Raw genomic sequence first — 15,793 nt, 5'->3', positions numbered from 1 at the left:
AAAACCCCACATTGACCAAAATGCCTGGTCTGGAGAACCGCCAGCATTTCTGAAGAGAACCAAAGAAACTTCAGCTGATTCTACCAAAAGCTTATAAAGGTAGCTTAATGGATATTAATGGCCATGTAAATACTGTTTGCCAAAACCAGCATTTCCTGGTTCAGTTGTAGCCCATATTTGTTTTGTGCATGATTTTGACAAAATGTACTCATTGTCTTTAAATGACAAAATTCTGAATATCTTCAGCATTAATACAATTTGGAATCCTCCAGGTTACTTACAGAAAAGAAAAAAAGAAAAAGATTTGTTTCAAAGCAATCGAGCTTTGTTACGCAGTTAGCTGCGTAATGTTCAATAAAGAATGTAAACCATGTTTATCTGGCAGTTAAGATGAAAAAGAACTTTTCAAAAAAAAAGACTACTGGCTAGTTTGCCTGATAGTTTCCAAATGAATGAATTCATCATGTTTGAGTTGGCTTCCTGACCTGCAGAGATGCACATGAGTCAGTGAAGAATGATGACCCTCTGAAGACCGTTCACACAGAGGTTAACTTACACAGCTAAAGAAACAAATACAGACATAAAAGAAATTTAGATGTTGTTGTCTTAAGCATCACGTGCACGAGAGCATGATCAGGGAAGCACTGAATACGCTTGGGCTTAATAGCCCACTGAAAATATTGTTATAAGACCCAGAAAACGTATCTGATACTTTAAATGTCATATTTAGTCCGGATTCATCATTCTTTTTGGGAAATCGTCTGATTGCTTGTTAATTGAAAAGGAGAATTACGTACCCGTGCAGCACCTGACCAAACGCTCCGGGAGAAACACCAGAACAGACCCCTGGACCTCACACACATTGTTCTAATATTTTCAGAACAGGTGCCTGGTCACTCCAACATACAATAGAGGGATCACGGTAAGGATGGCGTCAGGACTGCTGTCAGGGTTTTGTAGAAGCGCTGAGGTCACAAATTCAAACGTGACAGTACATGCTACGCCTTTCCTGAAGAATTTTTCAGAAGCTGCCAGAACATATTTTTCAAATCATTTTCGGTTGTCTTTATATTTTATTAGGTATTTTATTTTTACATCTGGAAATTATCCTTTTTTTTTTTTTTTAATAAGTTCACATTGTGTCTGATATTTTCCTCTGTTCAGAAGAATGACTATGGAGGTATGACTAAGTGGTAAAAGGCATTGTATAAGAATAATGTTGTCATATTATTACAGAAATGAAACCATCATGAGAACATTTTGCAAATGTGCAACTCACAATTTGACAAAGTAAAGTTATTTGTTTGTTTGACATCCTCAACTCCAAAGTGAATTTTAGAGCTGCAACAATTGAATCTTTTATGCTTTTATTGAATTTCAAGAAGAAAATGTAGGATATATTTGTTTTTAATTTATTTTAGCCTTATAAATGTGGATCCAATAGTGAATAAATATTTTTGGGTTGTTGAAAAACCAGGACTTTCAAAGAGGATGTTTTGTTGATTGACATTTTTCACTTCACGTGTTTTACATCAATCACTTGAAATAATCATCGCATTAATAGATGGTGGGAATAATCGCTCATCCCTGAATGCCTGCGGGATCGTGATAATGTCATCCGATCCCCGAAAAACTAAACAACTGAGCCAAGGAAGCCAAATATCAATGTTTGAAGTTTTTCAATGCCAAATACATGAAAAGGTTCTGTTCTGAGTTATTTATTAGTTTCTGACTCAGGGAAAGACTGTAAAATTACCCACAAAACAGTATTTTTGAATCCATCTGCGTAACCGAATCACAAACATGTATGCCGTTTTACCAGGGTATGCTGAATTTTAGGGTGACAACGCCCGTTTGCCTTGTTCTTGATAGCGAGACGAGAAAATAGATGCCCCTCGCTGGTCTGTATGATTAAGAAAACTGATTTGATAGCTTCGGACAATTAATGATAGCCTACGGCACTAGTAACCCAGGACCATTTGAAAGCCATCAAATCCAAACACATTTGCACAATGCCAATCTGTACCCAATAATGTGGAATCACAAGACAGTTGAATTTAAATGAAAGTTATCAGCCTGCATTTCTATCATGAAAAAACTGGATGCGGCGATTGCAGAGAGTCTCCGTCAGCTGAATGTTTGCCCGTGAAAAACACCACTTTGGTTGATTTTTTTTTAAATCAGAATAAATAGATGATGTTTATGCCAAAGTAAAACATCCTGATAATCTCCTGCTTCATCACATCTGTACACAAGATGACAAGAGGGGGGAAAAAAAGGGAAGTTGTTTTCTCCGTGGAGTTTGGAAGAGCCACAACTCCTCATTTTAAACACTGATGCAACGCCTCTTTGCACATAGTACCATTTAACTAATAATGGCATGAAATGACGAGAAGAAATTAGGTCATGGTGAAAATTCCCCCAACAATCCAAGAATTTGAAGTTGTCACCATCTAGTCCAAACACGGTCTGAGTGATGGAATCAGTGTCATCAACTGCAAGTCAAAATTTCCGGTTAAATGGATATTTTGGTGTTTGGAGATGATCCTACTGAATTACTAGTATTCAAATGTATTAATTAATAGTGTTTAAAAGTATGTGGGTGTGTAAAAAGCCTCTTTTCCGGAGTCACTATGTACGAGAGGCCAAATGGAAGCATTGGAGAGGCACTCAGCGCATCCCTCCCAGTTGGAGCAATCGTAGACTTAACTGTGATACACGTTCTCAATTTGGTAAACACACAAGATGGAGCTCTTTACAGCTGAGAGTTGAATTGGGCCAGAGTGCAGCTTTCTGGCCATGATGGTGTCTGTTTGGTTTTATGTAAGCAGGGGAACAGTTGAAATAATTCAGCAGGTAAGTGAAGCCTGTGCTGGTGCTTGAGTTCAGCTACATTTCAGCACCCCACTGCACTGACTTTGTATCCTGTTACCTGCCAGCGGAGCCACTTCACATATCCAACAGAGATACGCTTAGACCCGGCAGGCTTGACCACCCTGAAGCACAGGGGCCACTGGACGCCCCCTAAGGCGAAGTTATACTTTTATAGGGGCCCCAGAATATGTTGTGATGGGGAACAGGAAGTTCCTACTGCCTTGGGAGGAAGTATCAAATAAAACAGCATTTTTTTCCCCCCACGACTTTGGTGAGATCTTGCCAGTTAGTCACTTCCTACGGTGAACCTGACTGCCGAATAGAAGACCAGAGAAGACTTTAACTGTTTTCACAATTTCTTTCTACACTTTGAGGTTGTTATTACACCGTGCGTGGCCTTTTTCTTTTATAATATTACCAAGCCTGTGGTGGAAAAAAAAGAGGAAGAAGGAGCTTAGGTTTTGGTATGAACATGCTCAAAATTTCAGCTGCTTTCCAAAAAAAAGTTTTTTTAAATTTACTTCAAAACACTAAGCTGGCTATACACGAAGGCTGAGCATTGTGCAAAGATATCGAATATGACACTTTTCATCAATTTTTTTCCCCAGATGGATATGGATCACAATGTCCACTTAGAATTTTAAAACAAGTAAAAACATGTGTCTCCTATACAATGTGCAATTAAATTAAACTACATATTCAAAATCTTTTACTTGTAATTTTCTGATTGTTGTCTTTAAAGTGCATATTATTCTGCTTTCCTTGATTTTCAGGTATTAGGTAGGAAATTGTTGTTGCAAAATTGTCAAAAATACTACTGTCAAAAATCAAAGACACCAAAAGAAAAACAGTTTCTCCTCACTGGTGTCTTTATGTGGACTGCAAAGACAGAGTATAGCATCTTTTAAATGCAAAAGACAAATCCACTATGCTGCATTAGAATTCAGCCAAAATCAATACAAAAAGACCCGCACAGCTCTTTTGTGCGCGCAGACACACAGTACAGTAGATACAGGGAAATTAACACTCCAACGCTCCTTCACCTCGACAATGCCATACATAACCATGCAGTGTGTGATCAGGAAATCAAAGCTGCAGATCCTTAATCCATTGCAGAGAGTCATGCTTTCAGCCTTTTATGTGGCGCACATTCTGGCAAACGAGCCGGGGGTTTGTGAGTGTGTGTGTGTTGTGTGTGTGTGTTTAATAAAGATTTCTGGATCTAATTGTGGGTCGATCTTTTGCAGCAAGAGGAGCACGTCTGTCAAGTGTTAATGCCCGCCATGAGACCAAGCTGGGCAAACCTCCAACAGCCTAAGAAGACACAGTGACATGGAGGTGGGGCGACTCAATCCGACCACTTAAACTCCAGCATCTCTCTTCTAGGGATCCGAGTCATCTGCCATAGACACTTTGCGGTTGAGTCAATGAGGCAGAGAGCTGAAGAAAGAGAAGGATGGAGGGAAAGAAATACACAAACAGAAGGGAATGTTGGAAGGAGGAGAGTGGAGGGATATTTAGGGAAGGAAAAGTGAGGAGTGAATGGGACTGCATGGGTGGCTTCCAGTGTTTCTTTTTAACATTTTGAGTGACAAGACCATCATCGTTGAAAAATCCATGACATAATGCAATGAAATTTAAACGCCGGAGAAAGTGGTGTTGAAGCCTACAGTACATCTCTGCATTCACAGAGGTCCAGAGCACTGCATCACACTCTTCCCACTTTACATCAAATAGTTGACTTTTTATTTCTTTGAAATGTTTTTTTTTTCACAAACACTTATGTGCAAAAAACAGATGTCATTGTCATGACAGAAATATATAATTTACCAAAAGTTTGGATAAAATGTAAAAAATAATAAATAAATTCATCAATAAATTTGTGTGCATGTGTGAATTTGCTGCTTTGTTATTCTATTGAATTTCAAGTAACTTAAATTTTACCTTTCTTTAGATGTTCTGCATTACTCTTGATATTTTTTATTGTTGTCTGGGATATGTTTTTATTGTTTTTATTGTTTTCTGTGATATTTGTTTTTCCAACTTTCACTGGTTTTCAAAATGTAAGCCTAAAAATAATAAAAAAAAATAAAAAATCTTAAAATTCTTCATATTATTTGTTTTGTCTAGGGGCTTAATGCATTCTTAATTTTTACCTGTTTAACCCCTCTATATCTCTTCCACTAAATTTCTGTTAAAAAAAAAAAAAACATTACAGTAATTTTAAAGGTCTAATCCTTTTTTTAATCACTCAGTGCCCCCATTTACTGGTGGCCCTAGGTGCTCACCAGAGGCAATATATGGATAATCCGGCCCAGCCCTTAACATGTAGAGAGTGAAATGTGCAGCAAAAGCTTTTTATTTATTTGCTTTACTGGTTTTGGATACATCCTACTATATTTCAGCACAGATTTCTGGCTGTCTGTGTTTAGAAGTGGGCACCGCTGCAAGGAAATGTTTGGGTTCTGCCTTGCGTCAGCTGCAGCCACTGGTGTGGATTACCTGTGGGTGTCACGATGATGAACGGGCTGCTGGAGCCCGATGAAGTGTTTATGACCGAGAGGTGTTGTTGCATGTAACTAATCAGGCTCGAGGCTTCCAGTCAAAGGCAGTGCTTCTTTTGGCACAACCCTCCAAGCAGTAATAAGATGATGCTTAACCATGAGGAGGATGCAGCGGATGTTGCAGTGACATCATGCAGCTGCTGGAGTCAAAAGTCTTTGGAGTGACCAGGAACTGGGGCTTTCCAAGTGCCTCAAATGTTGTGCAGTCAGCTCTATTTATTGTTGTAACCTAAGTAGGAGATGTCTAGGTAACCTCTGTACTTTGTTTCAAGTGGACTGAATAATAAATTTTGTTGTAACAAATGGTTTGTTTCCAACTGCCTGTTATTTTATCATCACATTCTGCACAAGCGTGATGGATAAGCTATAGGCCTCCGTTGTTTGTATGAGCGGATAGCATGCCAAAGCAAACACGTGCAGAGCTAGAAAAAATAAAAAAAAAAGAAAAGAGGAAAAAAGTGAAAAATGCAGTGTGAGGCAGCAACATAATTCTGCAGCAGATCCGGGATCTTGGGGTTCACACTGAGGTGAGACAGTCAAGATATAGAACAAATAAAAACACCCCTGAAAACGTCTTCGGCTAAATAAATTATGTGCAAGGACATGTAAGCTTGCACTTCATGAAGGGGTATAAGAGGCGAATGTTTCTCTTTGGTCCGTCTGGAGGGAGGGTGGGGGTGGAGGTGGCCGAGAGCCAGAGGCTTTAATTCCTCTGTCAAACACACATCTCAACAGCTGGTACTCCAACTGTGAGTCTCATCACCAGGGCTGGAAAGTAACTAAGTACCCTGTTAACACAAACAAGTACACAAGCAACTGTGACAAAAGCATTTAACCAATTATTCGGCTGACAAACTTTGAGCAGTCAATATTTCAAAGATCACAACTTTACTTATGCGTTTATGTTTGTATTTATCAAGCTATTCATTGCTTATTTGCAGCGAGGTGTTTTAATCAGTGACTCTTGAAGTTTCCAATCACCTCACTACACGCACTTATCTTACAGCATATTATTATATCAATATTACACAATGCATTATATCAAAAAATTTGACAATGCCAACTATCTAAATCAATAAACTTCTTTTCAACTTTGTGTTTAGACTTTTCATTTTAGTTATTGATAAACTCAAGGAGAGTCCTTTTGTATATATTTTGGCACTTGTATCTCATGGAGTATTGCCAAATTTTACTACTTTCAAGTTTTCCTTGCCTACATTTGGAGGTAAATATTGTCTGTTTAACTTCAACTGATATTTGTGACAGCTTCATTTACTTTTTCTTTGTTTTATGTGTACATGTATATATATATTTAATTAGAATGGTTTAAAAAATATGACAAAAGCATTGTCTATTTCATGGCAGCTGCAACATAAAGTGTAAAACAACAATACAATTGTATTATCGAAAAAAAATCAAAAAACGATGTGATACTATTAATATTGATGCACCCAAACTATGTAAAACTATCTTTTTGAATGAGGGGAAAATTTCTTGATAAATAACAATATTCAAATACTCTCATGTTTCTGTTACTGATTGAAGAGAATACATGGAATAGAACTTAATAGAATACAGCCTGCAAGATGAATACTTTTACTTTCTATACTCTCAACACATTTGGTTAATTAAACATGTGTATTTTTGCCCAAATACATTATTCACTGTAGAGCTTTTGCTTAAAACAGACTGTAACATGTTTACATTTACGTGATTTAAGTAACGGATTTGAATGACAGCTGCCCCTTATTTTACATGGACTGCTCAGTAACAGTGGTGTATAATGTAGCCAACTATTATGAGCCAAATGTACTAAAATGATGTCAATGTAAAATTGGTTGTGCATTAAAACGGACACTCTGTTATATACAATGTTTTTGGATTGGTATTACTTCTGTCATTTTACTGCTCTCAATCTTAAAGGTTGAGGTCATTTTAACGACTGCATCTGGCGGGTAGTTTAATGTGTTCGATCCTCGTCGCCTGTTTGAAGTGTCTCTGCCCTGTGAGAATTGCTCAGCTCTGAAAATTCAGCTTTTCATGAGATCAGAAAGACATAAAACTGTCAGTTTTTAGCTCTGTGACGATGCGTTTTCCAGCTGATCCGAACAGGGGCTGGGGCGTTTAAGAGTTAATTTCACTCAAGAAGTAGGAGCGTTTTCGTCACCCCTGAAGAAAAATTGAATTCTACATTTCCTCTCAGATTTCAAATTCAACACATTTGGAGACGCATTGTTTCCACTAAACAGGAAGGGTGTATAATTGGTGATCTGAAAAGTAAATAACTACAGCTGCGAGACAAATGTGTAGCAAAGCAGAAATAAAAAAAAACCTGTAAAGTAGAAGTACCTCAAACCCTATGTAATGTACTTAAATAAATATACTTAGTTACTCTCCTATTTCATACAAACATAAAGACCGACACTCTTATTAGCCTTCAGTCTCTGTTACACCATAAAGAGGTAGAGGAAAAAAAAAAGAAAGCCCCTGCTTTTCAAGAAAGAAAGACAGAAAGAAAGGGGAGAAAAAGAAAGAGCAAAACGATGGGATCACAAAAGGGAAAAAGCAGAATCAGTCCCAAAGCCACTCTTGTGCAGCGGGCCTTTGCAGTTTAGTGCAGCCTCTAATTAGGCCAGTATTCAGGGGTGGCATTAGTTCCCAAACTTTTTAATGGGGTGGAAAACGGACCTCCTTTCAGAGAGAAGGGATAAGTGTAGCGACTGTTCCACACGCTCAATAGTAGATGGAGAGATTCTGCACCACCCTGGGAGGTATTCACTCTTTTTTTAAACATTCCATTCCTTTTCTCACTCTCCTTTTTTCTGATGCTCTCTTTTTCTTCTTCCCACCTTAATGTGTTTCAATGGCTTTAATGGTATATTTTAAATGCTACGAATCCAAAATTTACCAGAGGTAAAATGGAAACACCGTCTGCAACATGTCATAAACATCGCACAACAAATTAGTTACTTGACGTTTGAAAAATTTACCTTTTTATTTGCTAAAACTTTTTTATAATATTCCAAGGTGATTCCGAAAAATAAATCGTAAAATAAAATTTTAGTTTGAAAAAAGAACGAAAGTGAACACGGTAGAGCTATTTATTATTATTATTAATAATATTATTATCATTATTACTATTACTATTATTATTATTATTATTGTGTTCGTAGTAGTCGTAGTAGCAGTCATCAGATACTGACTGAAATAATTTGCTTAATTTCACTTGTTTCACTTGAGTTCCAATACATGCATTTATCTGAGGTTGGTAGTACGTCAAAATTTTAGAGGCATTTTTAAAAATGTTTTTTGTAAAGACAAAAAAAATTCCATTTTATTTACCTTGAAATATGATATAAAAAGTAACATTAGTTCAACAGCATGACTTCAGAAGAACATCCTTGAACTGGGAATTTGTTGGTTATTTTGCCTAAGTAATTTTGATATGACAAAGTTTTTTGTTCACAGTTAGCAACTGATATATTAGGGAACTACAGACATAAATAATTTAAAATCCAAATTTTCCATAAATCCAGTCACTTTAACTGTATAATTTGTTTCTAACATGTTACTTGTATCTGTTGCTGAGTCACCGTGACGAGGTCAGTATGTGGACAGTATTGCAAGGAAAAGAAATAAGAATAATTATTTCACCAATTTCTAATAATTTCTATCAGTAAATCTCACTGCCTGGAATACCTCAACACATTTACCCACTCAGCCCGATGTCTTCCGGCTGAGTGTTGTGCTTTATCCCCTCTACTCATGACCTGCGACCCAGCAGGATAAACTGCTAACTGAGCTTCAGTCATGCTGGAGGAGGCTGATGCCCACATGATCTGTGACATTTCATGAAAAGACTCTTTTCAGCTGCAGGAGAGCCTTTATTCTGCTGCTGCTGCTGCGACAACTGGCCTCCATCGACAGTATTTATTACACTGACAGCAGATAGATGCATGGATGGGTGGATGAATGCATGGATGGATAGATAGACTGATAACGGTAGATGGATAGTCCATTTGTATTCACACAAGCATAACCAGTGTGAAATAATATAGGCAATGTATAATATACAGGTACATTTAACAGAGAAAATGCTTGTCAAGTGTCAAGAAATTATTGCATGGTAGCCCAGGAGCCATGCATCAAAACAGGGAAGGATCAACGTTTTTTAGGCATCAAAAGCCCTTTAGTATTAAATCCTCTGCGACAAAGATATAGCTCTTCATATTAAACGGCAGATCTTTTCTATTTTTCAAAATATTAATATGATGTAGCTGTTGTATTACTCCATTTTATTTTTCTTGAAATGTCCGGTCACAGCGTGTCTCGTTGTTAAATAATCCCCATCTCCCGCCCGCCGCAAGGCCTGCCATTTGTCAATCATGCAAGAGACAATAAAGACCGAGAATTGCTTCAAAAAGGGAAGCCGGAAATGGTCCGACCACGTGAGCACACACGAACAGGAAGTAAATATGAGCAAAGATAAATTCGAAATGAGTAAATAGGTGCGGACGTTTGCGCCGCCACCGATGTGTATTTGCGAGTGACGGTTAAAAAAAAAGAAAAGAGAACAAATAAAACCCGCTCGAGTTAATAGGATATATCTCAGACTGTTATTTGATTAATCAGGATCTTCTACTTCCTGTATTCTGCCTCCTGTGTTTGTCAACAATTCCCTCCAGTACAACTGACCTCCTTCCCTCCTCTGTCTCTCAGCGTATGCGTGCAGTGTGTGTGTGTGTGTGTGTGTGTGTGTGTGTGTGTGTGCGTGAGTGTGATGTTGTGTCCGCCTGTCTCCCCCTCTCTCTCTCTCTTTCTCTCGTTGCGTGTTACATCATCACGCAATAGCTGTCCTCTCGTGGCCTAGTGAACTGGCTCTAAGCGCTGCACCAATTTAGCCATCTACTACACACACACGTCGAGTCAGACACACGCAGTCGTGGCCAGTCACGGAAGCAGCGTGACTCCACTGTATGGACGACATGCACTGTGCGTTAAATATTAAAAACACACACACAACAGAGGAACTGGTACGTGCGTGCATGGGTGTATGCGTGTGCCACAGTGCATTGAAACACACAAGCGCTGCACCCTAGTGATAAAAAAATAAAATTTCTAGTGAGGGTATTTTAAGTATGCAGCTTGTATTTATATGATATTCTGTGAATGATAAAAGTGAATGAAGAAGGGGATTGGATTAAATTCATCTGCACCCCTGCGCCCTGCCGCCGGCATCCCCAGAGAAACGCCACTGCAACGTTTTTCACGGGAGACACACACACACACACACACACACACACACACACACACACACACACACACACACACACACACACACACACACACACACAACGAGCTTTGTCCCCACCCGGGAGAGAAGACACAAGTGAAACGATGTGGATGAGGAGCAGCATTGGACCTGAAATCCTCCGTGTCACACACACACACACACACACACACACACACACACACACACACACACACACACACACACACACACACACACACACACACACACACACACACACACACACACACACACACCCGTCCTGTCCCCTCGACGCACGAACGGTGGGTGAGTGTTAGGGGTCAGACGGACACGAAGGGCCTGTTTGTGCGTGTCCCGAGGGTGCGCGACATTGTCGTAAGAGCCTCACTGCACCTCAACACACACGCTAAAAAAACACACACACACACACCTCCATCTCCATGTAACAAACTGTATAATATTTGAGGCACGTGACACGCGTGGACTCTCTGTGACGAGCCTCCTCACGTCATCCGTCCTGTCTGGATTGTTATTACTGCTTAACACAACCCTGAGTCCTAAATACAAAACTTTTTTTTTCCTTTTGTTTGTTTTCGACCTACACACTTAAATTATTAAGACTTAACATGCATTCCCAAGCAAACAAATTAAATTTGTATTTTTTTTGTAAAACAAATTTATTATTGTTGAAAAACAAACTGTAAAAATATCACACTTGAATTACACAAATACTTGCCCAAAAAATGTACAATGTTTTTTTAATTATTATTATTACTGAAATTAACACACACTGCATATTATAAACGTATGACTTTTTTCTCTCTCTGTGTTTTAATACAAATCAAAAAATGTGTAGATTCGCCAAACTAATAAAAAAACACGTGTTTGACACAAAGTACATTATTAGTCTATTTCAGACATGTGATCATTTATAACCTGTCAATTACGTCGTTATATCCTGAGACGCCCTAAAGGAGTGCGACTGAATCGAATCATCTGATGAAAATACAAGGAAAGTTGGTCGTCAAAAGCCTGATTAACACCGAAAAAAACATAAATATATATATTTTTCCAAACAGCATGAATATAGGCACAAACAGTGTTATCTCATGTCCGTCATTCAGCTGCGTGCTATCAAATAAACATACAAAAATAATCCTACCTTCAAAGAGGGGCGTTATTTGTTTGTTTTTGAACAGTTTGTCGGTAAGACATTTTAACAGCCGCTCACGACCGTGTTCGGAAAGTTTTCAACCGGATGCAAAACGGCTCCGGGGTGGACGCTCTGCGGCTGGTCGCCCGCCGGGGGCCCCAGCGGAGACGCGAGGACCGGGACCACGACCGGGGAAGTCCTGGAGGGGCTCGGCGAGCCTCCGATGATACTCTCTATGGAGAAGGGCGAGCGCTGCACCGGGGAGCCGGACTTGTGCACGGGGGTCGCGGCCTGCACGCTGACGGTGCCCAGACCGGAACTGAGCTGCGGGTAAAATCTACTCCTGGCTAGGTCCGTGGTGGCGGTGGAGGTGGGCATGAGGGAGGGCGCGGGGATCACGGTTCCGCTGTGGGAGTGTGTGTGCCGGGAGTGCTGATGTTGCTGATGATGATGATGCTGCTGTTGCTGCTGCTGCTGCTGCTGCTGGAAGGCGAAGAGCGCGGAGTGCGTGTGGTAGGACTGCAGCTGGATGCCGTAACCCCCGCAGCCGTACGGCGCGTAACCGTACGCTGCCGCGGCGGCGGCGGCGGCGGCAGCGGCCGGGATGAATGTGTTGTGCTCCCGGAGCAAGTCCTGCGTCTGCTGGCGCTTGAAGCGCTTCCTCCGCCGCAGGAAGCTCCCGTTGTCGAACATGTCGGCCGACTCCGGGTCCAGCGTCCAGTAGTTGCCCTTCCCGGGGTTCCCGGGCTCCCGCGGGATTTTGACGAAGCAGTCGTTCAGGGATAAGTTGTGGCGGATGGAGTTCTGCCAGGCCGGGAACTTCTCGCGGTAGTACGGGAAGCGGTTGCTGATGAAGTCGCAGATCTCGCTGAGTGTGAGCCTCTTCTTCGGGCTCTGCAGAATTGCCATAGTGATTAAGGCGATGTAGGAGTAAGGCGGCTTCACCAGGGTGTTCTTGCCCGCCGGCTTGTAGGAGTCCCGGGCGGAGGTGGATCCGTCCAGGCACGGAGGAGGCGTCGAGCCGGCCAGGAGGATGCCGTCGCGCATCTGCGCCACCTCGTCCACGAAGGAGCGCGTCTGCTGGCCGCCGCCGTCGCCGTCCTCCCCCTCGCCCACCACGTCGATGTCGGTCTCTTCCGAGAGGATGGAGGCATCCGACATCTCCGAGCTCAGAGTCATGGCTCACGCACGGCCGCGTCCCCCGGACGCCAGATGAGGAAGACGATGATCGCCGCGCTGCCCTCCCTCTTCAAAACTCATGTGAGGAAGGAGGGGGGATGATGAGGAGCGGAGAGGAGAGAAGAGGAAAGAAGCACGTGTAGCCGCCGTCGCCGCTCAGAGACGTTCCCCGCGTCCGCGCCTCGCTCCCATGGGCTTCCGCCCCTCTCTCTCTTTCTCTCTCTCTCTCTCTCTCTCTCTCTCTTTCTCTCTCTCTTACCGGCCGCCGGCGAACGGCCCGGTCTGTGCCACGAAACGCGCCGGTAGAATCTGGTAAAACGTCCAAATCTGAATCACGGACGGGGCGGATCGACCCTCCCCGTTTATACCGCCGCCCCGGTCACATGGCATGGAGGGAGGGAGGGATGGATGGAAGGAGGGAGGGGGGGCGTCATCAGGGTAATGAAAGAGAGAGAGAGAAATAAATAACAGAAAGGGTCTTTAAAATTAACCTAGAGAGTTGTGTGTGTGTGTGTGTGTGTGTGTGTGTGTGTGTGTATGTGTGTGCGTGAGCGTGTGTGAGACCAACATATTTTTGGTGGGCAGCCGCGGGCGGATAATCTGGTTTCTTTTGAAAAAAAAAAGAATAAAAGAAGGATAAAAATTGAAAAAAAAACAAAAAAAACAAAACACTTTTTTCTTTTACAGGGAGAGACAAAGGCGGAACCCTTACAGCTGATTTGGGTCGCTCTCCTATTTTTGACGTTTACAAACATAAAAATATGGACAAATACAAACAAAAAAACAAAAAAAGGAGGAGGATCTCCCGGATCCCGTCGCAGCGGCCGCTCAGTCCAGGCGGCTCGGTTTGCGTGATCCGGTAGTTATCTAGATTATCCGCCAGCCATTTGTAATGGAAAAGAGTCAGCTGTTAACTCGAATCAGTCACGGGTCACGCAGAGCATGCAAGCCCCACATATAGGCCTGTGTGTGTGCGTGTGTGACAGTACACGTGTGTGTTTGCGTGCACGTACCTTAAATATTAATTTATTACAGTCATGTCGTGTCATTGGTAGCACGCGTTTCTTTGATTTTGTATTTCAGTGCTTTTAAGAGTTTTTGTTTATTGGTTGCAGGAATGAATCGAAATTTGCAGTGATTTTCAGTGATTTGCAGGTGAAGGTTCAGACCTTTTAAAAATAATAATAATAATAAAATTACTTATTATTTGGCTTCAGAACCAACCTGGATGGTAAGAAAAAGTTTGACTGTTTTAACAAAGAAAACATTATTATATTATCAACCAGTGCGCGATACGTGATTGTGTGAATTCTGTGAGACCATTTAGTGACGATTTTCCTCATACATTTTGAGCAGAGTGAAAGTGTGTGTGTGGTTGTGTGTACATTTCTTACCTTTACAATTACCAAAAGTGATTATAAAATTAATTGTCGTGGGGAGGGTCTTGGGGGGGGGGGGGGCGCAGTGCACTCAGCTGGAATTGATCAACCCATTTCATCAAAGAAAAACACTTTGCATTACTTGTGGATGTTTATCTATCAATAGAATCTAAATTGCCAATTATTTCAATATCAATATCTGTTTTAAACAAAGCATTAGGAATTTGAATCTCAAATTGTCTTGACGCAGCTTTATAAAGACTTTATTCTAAACTTAAGGTAAAGTTCTGCAGCTCTGTAACTTTCCAGCGGTTCCCATCCGAGCAGCGTCATCTAGCGGCTGAACTGACTCACAGTCCACCAACTTCTGGGCCTGGAAAAGTTTCAGTCTGTTCCAGCTGGGTGTTTCACCGCCGGAAGTCGAGATTCAAGCCTGTAGTTTCGTACAAAGATTATAACTTGTCTAATTTTGCTATCAAGCTCTAAACTTTAACCCACGGTAACACAGAGTCATTATTTAAAAAAAAAAAAAACTATTAAAATGTAATAATGATTAAGGGTCGTAAAAGAAAATTACTCCCCGAGATTCGTCAATGAATTATTACCAGCGATGACAAACCTTAAAAAAAGTTAAAGTTGAATTTCATTTCTCCCCCTTTCTTTGAGGGGACAGAGTTACAAGTTTCCTGATAGTGACAGCTGAATTTGTATTTATCCGTTTTTTTCTAGTTATTTTTAAGTGGCACAATGTAGTCGAACGGAAATGTTTACACACGTGTAATTACCCACTGAATCGAAACCCTTTCATTAGTTTTGATTTAGTTGTACTTTTTAAACTTTATTTAAACTTTATTTTAAGAATGAATATAATTAAATAAAGATTAAACTGTTTCTCATTTGTCAGTTACCTGGTTTATATGTGTTAGAACGATATCATTATCAGATGATTGATCTTAGTGAGAATATTATTATTACGGTTATCATTATTATTATTGGTAGTAGTAATAAAAATAATAATGATAATAAGAATGATAATAATAATTATACTATGGACGCTAAAGTTTGACTCGTGACTGAGGGGTAAATTCCCTGGAGGGGTTATTAAGTTTAAAAAAATAAACTTGATCGTTGAACTTTTACATAAGAAATGAGGACAAATTTTATCCATTTGGGTTCTTTCGTATTTGCGCCAGTATTTAAAAGTTGCAACTTAAAATCGAAATTAATCGGCGTTGGTAATTATAATACAGCTTCGGGGCAAATTAAAAAAAGGTTGCCTCATAAAGGTGTAGATCTAAATACAAGTAGTTGCTCGTGTTAATACTGGTAATATTTAGTACATATTTATTACTTTATGCAGTATGCGTGTGAC

General features: G+C 40.6%; 1 protein-coding gene across 1 annotated transcript; it reads right to left on the bottom strand.

Annotated features, from left to right (window-relative positions):
- Positions 1–11,368: 11,368 nt before the first annotated feature.
- foxd1 (forkhead box D1) lies at positions 11,369–13,370 on the bottom strand. Its single transcript, XM_086153068.1, has one exon. The coding sequence runs from the start codon at positions 13,040–13,042 to the stop codon at positions 11,927–11,929; it is 1,116 nt and encodes a 371-aa protein (XP_086009194.1). The 5' UTR covers positions 13,043–13,370; the 3' UTR covers positions 11,369–11,926.
- Positions 13,371–15,793: the final 2,423 nt, after the last annotated feature.

Source organism: Fistularia commersonii, chromosome 9 (assembly GCF_037954325.1).
Source record: "Fistularia commersonii isolate RoL2024-O1a breed Wild chromosome 9, RoL_Fcom_v1.0, whole genome shotgun sequence".
Classification (NCBI taxonomy): domain Eukaryota; kingdom Metazoa; phylum Chordata; class Actinopteri; order Syngnathiformes; family Fistulariidae; genus Fistularia; species Fistularia commersonii.
Note: the sequence above shows the minus strand (reverse complement) of the source record. Positions and strands in the feature narration are given on the sequence as shown.